This window comes from Vitis riparia, chromosome 2 (assembly GCF_004353265.1).
Source record: "Vitis riparia cultivar Riparia Gloire de Montpellier isolate 1030 chromosome 2, EGFV_Vit.rip_1.0, whole genome shotgun sequence".
Taxonomy (NCBI): domain Eukaryota; kingdom Viridiplantae; phylum Streptophyta; class Magnoliopsida; order Vitales; family Vitaceae; genus Vitis; species Vitis riparia.
The window spans coordinates 8703331-8709107 of NC_048432.1; the positions used below are offsets into that span (position 1 = coordinate 8703331).

General features: G+C 27.6%; 1 protein-coding gene across 1 annotated transcript; it reads right to left on the reverse strand.

The window, feature by feature from the left end:
• Positions 1–1675: 1675 nt before the first annotated feature.
• Positions 1676–4218, reverse strand: LOC117930166 (probable pectinesterase 55). Its single transcript, XM_034850661.1, has 4 exons — positions 4013–4218; positions 3760–3919; positions 1984–2178; positions 1676–1900 (listed from the first exon to the last, which is right to left on the reverse strand). Exons 1-4 carry the CDS (start codon positions 4216–4218, stop codon positions 1676–1678), a joined length of 786 nt encoding a protein of 261 aa, XP_034706552.1.
• Between the last annotated feature and the right edge of the window lie 1559 nt (positions 4219–5777).

Sequence of the window (5777 nt, forward strand, 5' to 3'; positions counted from 1 at the left end):
ATACTAAATAAAATATTTTTAGGATTTTCAAATTTATATGTTTGGATAAATAATCAATAATCAATATTGTGTATGATATTATGTTAGGTGAAGAGGAAATTCTTCAGAGTTAAATACTTCAAGATTTTGAGTGCTTCTTCAAGATAAGAGAAATTAATTCAGATTTTTACAGAAGAAAATAATTTCCTTTTTATATTATGTTTTGAAAAGTGTAAAAATATTATTTTTATCTTTTTGCATGGATCAAATATGTGTTTTGTATGGAAAGTATATTTGAGAATCTTCTTTGTTTATTTATGAAAAGTGAAAAATTTTGGAGATATGTTATTTTGTTTTGCAAGTTTGAATTAATGAAATAAAGTGTTTTACTCTGGATTATATGGCCCTAATTAACGGGTTATAATTGTTGACATATCCGGCCCTAATCAACGGGTTATAATAGTTGATATTATATGACCCTGGTCAATGAGTTATAATAGTTGACCTTATGGCCCCTAGTCAATGGGTTATAATAGTTGACCTTATGGCCCCTAGTCAACGGGTTATAATTGTTGACTTTTGGGTTTGTTCACCTTAAATGGAACAAATTTGAAACTAGTCACTCATTTGTGAAGTCCCACCTAATTGGGCATCATTTGTTATTTGATATGATTTGATTTGGTTTTGATGAGAAATTGTTTTAAAATGGATATGAGAAAGTTTGTTGAAAAGATTGAATATATTAGTATTTCGAACTCAAAAGTTTTTTTTATGAAAATAAGTATATGATATATCTCCTATTTGCAAACATGATAGAAAATATTGGATCCATGAAACTGCATTGATGTTCCTTATTGAGCTTTAAGCTCATGCCCCTTTGTTGATAATTTTTTAGGTACTCTCAGTTCGAGCAAGGAGTGATGGCTAGGCTGGGGAAATTTTTCTTTGTTAGGATTTTGGTTCAAACTTTATTTTGGACATTGTTTAGATGTTAAAATTTATTTTTCGTTTAAATTATTTGAATTTGGAGTTAATGTGTTAGTTTTTTTAAAGTTGATATTTGGAGATTTTAGAATTTTGTCATACTACTCTGCACAAGAATTTAGTAATTAGTAAATTTTCAGTTACAATACGAATGTTTGTGTCGTTTCCACTTTGAGCCTTTGGGCTTGAGGTGTGAAATGACCGTCATGCCCTTGGAGTGGGTTTTGGGGCGTAACACCCAACAATAACTCAAGTAGTAACCACAAGAATTTATGTAAGGATTTATCAAACCTCAAGATGTTTATTAAATTTCAGTTGAACCTAGCCTCAAGAACTCCTTAATGAAATGGATCCAAATCAACACTTAACCATACAAGCAGACTCAAACATTGATGACTGGAACTAACGTCTGAACTAAAGGCTGGGTTGATTTTCTAGCCATCCCTCCTGATCAATAAATGACACGTTGACCAGCCCTCCAAGCTCAATGGGGCTTAGATTTTTCATCCAAGAAACTCGTCCTGCTTGTGTAGCTCCTGGGCCGGTACAATTCACCTCTGAATAACTTAGCTGGTTCCTGTCATCAAAGCAAATATATATATATAGTGGGCAGATCAAAAGATTATACATATGTATATTGGGCTACAAATGAAGTGGAAGTACTGGAACTGGAAATGCATGGCTAAACTAGAAATGAATTAATATAGAGGCCTTACTCAGGATTTCCCCAAGCATCCCACCCCTTTGGATCTATAATGTCTGCAAATGTGGATTGATAAAACAATACTCTGGAATAAGCCCTCCATGCTCTACCCAGGTATGTTGGACCTTTTCCAATCACATTCGCAAATTTAAAGACAAAACCCGAAGCTTCGTTGGCTTGTTCTCTGCCTTGCGCTGTTATATAACCGCTTCCTGTCGCGTTTATTGTGCAGTCCTGTGAACAGAAATAGAGATGAATTAATTGATTCTGAATTAATTATTCATTAATTGGTATGTATAGAGTTGAAGTAATTAGACCTGGTAAATGGAGGTGCCATCACCGAAAATGAAGTCAGTAGTGCCTTCAATGTAGCAAGAGCTGAAGAAATGGCGACCATTGTAATCCGCTAAGGTATCTTGTACACCAAGAAAATTACATTGATAGAAAGAACACTTGTCTCCTTGTACAAAGCCAGCAACGGCTGGAGCTACTTCATTAAGATTGTATGTGTTCTAAGCACACACAATCGGAAATTAGTGATGTAATAGTTAATTGCATGTACTTGTACATCATAATCCATTTAACTTGGTTTCTTGGTTCCAAAGGAATATTTTATATGTTCTGGAATGATTATTGATAGCTAATTACCACGAGGAATCAAAATAAAAAGAGAGAAAGAGAAGAGAGTCCAAATGACAAGCAAATAGAACTAAATGAAACCAAATCAGCATATATAAGATATTTGGATTGAAGTGTTTGTATAAATATAATTATTTATTTTAAAATATTTAAATATTTAAACATATAATAATGGTGACCCTGTCCTACCTATATTTTTAGAAATTTGAATAGCATTCCTTACGTTGAATAGATGAAACCTTTTCTAAAGAATAGGCTTTTGAATATTCTATGAATCCCCACTTGGTATTTTGATTTTTGAAACCAAATAAATAACTATAATGAAGAGAATAGGATTCACTATAGTTGATTTCATTATCAGGGAGTGAAATAAACATGCCTTTAATGTATTATATAAGGCAAATATTGATGGGTAAAATAAATTTATTGGCAGACAAAAGTAAAAATAGTTTTCTATTCTTCAAAATAAAAAATCAAAAAAACACTTTGACATCTAGAAAATAGACGATGTTCTTAAAAAAAAAAAAAAGTGTTTTTAGATAACATTTTTAAATCTTTTGAAATGTTTTCAATTATTTTCTAATAATTGTATTAAAAAATAACTATACAAATATAGAGATGATTAAAAAACAAAGCACTGGGGGTGTTTGGTAAAACTTAATCCTTATTACTTAATAACTTAAGTTGATTTTAAATTAAATTATACTTAAGTTGTTGACTTAAAATACTTTAAGTATTAATGTTATTTGACAAAATTAACTTAAAATTTATTTAAATCATCATATTGACATATTTATACTCATAAATTATAATTAGAATAAAGGAGGTTGAATAATAATGGAGGTCGTGGAGTAGGAAAAGAAATTGTAGAGGTAATTAGGACAAACAAGGATAAAAAAAGGTAAAATAAAAATATGAAGTTAAGATAAAATAATTGTTTTTACTTATTACATAAAGTTGATTTATTTTATTTTATTTTTAACTTTAAGTCATATCATTAAGTTATTTTACCAAACATACTTAATTTACTTAATAACTTAAATTAAGTTATTAACTCATTTTAAGTTATTAAGTTAGTTTACCAAATACCCACTATGTATAAAAATTATTTTTAAAGCACATTTAAAATTATAGGAAATGGGTTAAAAAAAATTTAGGTTTCCAAACAAACTTTTATCATACAAAAACATAAAATTTTTTGAAAAGTGGTTTTAAAAATTATTTTATATAAAAGTCACTTTTAAAACACATTAAAAAAATATAGAAAATGGGTTAACAATATTTTAGGTTTTCAAATAAACTTTTGTTGTATAGAACATCGTAGAAAAGTTTTTGAAAATAGATCTCAAAAATTGTTTTCAACAATGATTTTCAAATAGAGTGTTAAAAATTAGTATCATTCTTAATTTTGCACTGTACTTACATCATTCAAAATAAACAAATTGAAAAATTACCTTGAAAGTAATATCTTTTGCAATGAAATTGCTTGCTCTTACAATCAGAGGAGCATCTGCCAGGCCTTTATTAGCAGACTTCCAAGCAAGTATTGTGTTATCTTTGCCACCACCTTGTATAATGACGTAGGGTTTGTTAGCAGGAACAGTGACAGTGTCTCTACATGCAAGAAGGCATGGCTGAATTAGCTATGTACACAGAAAAATAACACATGTAAGTATGTATGTATATATAAAAGACAATAACGGTTACGTATAAACTCCGGGGGCAACTTTAATCAAAATCCATTCATTGTTCCCTGTGGGAACACCATCGTCAACCGCATCTGAAATTTTTTGGTAATCTCCAGGGACTGAGATTTGCTTAGCAATGGAAGCTGGAGCTGCTTCAGTACTTAGTATCCAGTCCCCATAACTGAAGACCAGCAAAACAATAAGCACTATTATACACTTCTTCATTGAGCTCTTACATACAAATATGAATGCTGAAATAACACATAATAAGATGCACTTTCTTATATCTGATGGGTGCTTTACGATTCATATATAGCATGCAAAATTGAAGTCCTCATTGGAAAATTCATTCACATTACAGAAATTAATATTAGATCACATTTAGTATAAGATTTTTTGTAGCATGTGAAAATTTGTTTCTATAAAAGGAGAAAGTCAATCTATATATGAAGGGTACATGCAACATAACAAAAATGTAGAATTAGTCCCATTAGCTTCAATATATAATCCCTTAAGCTATGTTTGGTTTTTGAAAAATTTAAAGGAAAAATGAAGAAAAATAAAAAAAAATGGATTTAAATTTAATAAATTATTTTTATATGCTTCTTCAAACTCATTTTACTTATTTTCCTCTATTACATAAAGATTAAATGATTTCAAAATATATAAATTTTTGATAAATTATAATTATATTTTATTTTCTTTTATATTTTTCATGATGAAACCAAACATGAGAAAATCATTTTCTTTAACACTTTTTTTCTTTCCTTATTACTTCTAGGGAATCAAACATAGCCTTAATAGCTTTTTTTTTTTTTTTTGGGAAAGATTTGTAAAGGAAAATTCATATCTAGGTATTTGCTAATTAAGGGAACATGGTAGGCATTTCCTTTTAATTCATTAAATCTATATATATATATATATATATTGGAAACATTTTATGTTGAGCATGCATGTCTTTCACTTCCCATTTAGATTCAATACAAATTTCTCAATAATACTTTGTTTGAAAAGCTTATTTTAAATATGATCATGTCTAATACCCTAGGTTACCTATTCTTTTTTAAACAAACTGTGTTTGATTACATAAATTTTAAAATAATTACAATCAAACATCATTCAAAAACTAGTGAATTTGTTATGCAAAATTATATAAATTTTAAAACACTTAAAATTAATCATCATCCAAAAACCATTGAATTTTTTCTTTTGTGAAATATAATTGACTAATCACTTATTGTAAAACATGGTAAGTGAATTTTAAAATTTTATAACTTTTTTTGTTTCATATTTCTCCTTTCTGTGCAATAAAGATTTTTATTATTAAATAATTTGGTACTAAAATTTATTTATTTTTAATCAAAATTTTTATTACTAGTTCATTCTCATAATAACATTAAAATTCTAAAATAAAAGGCTTATTTTAATTTATTTATTAGAATTATATTAAATCAAACTTTATTTTAATTGATTTATGTTGAAATTAAACTTATTTTAAAATAAAATTCTTTACTTTTAGTTATTAAATATAATAAAATTAAAAGTGTAAATAAACTCTAATCAATTCATTTATAGGAATTAAAATCTTATTAAAGGGTTAATGAAAAAATTAAAATTAAAATAGAATTAATAAAAATAATGAAGAAATAAATTAGATGATAAATTATTTTCATTCACGATAAATTTCACCTAAGGTCTAAGTTAAATAAAGTTAGCCACTATGAATCTCATATTTGATAAAAATTCTGTTTTATTTTGAATCAAAGGGGGTTATGTAAAAATAA

Bases quoted from the DNA above. Each gene is read 5' to 3' on its own strand.
- LOC117930166 (XM_034850661.1), bottom strand. From the start codon at position 4,218: ATGAAGAAGTGTATAATAGTGCTTATTGTTTTGCTGGTCTTCAGTTAT. The intron at 3,920-4,012 runs GTAACCGTTATT...TCTTGCATGTAG, and splicing joins GTTGCCCCCGGAGTTTATAC to AGACACTGTCACTGTTCCTG. The intron at 1,901-1,983 runs GTCTAATTACTT...TTCTGTTCACAG, and splicing joins ATGGCACCTCCATTTACCAG to GACTGCACAATAAACGCGAC.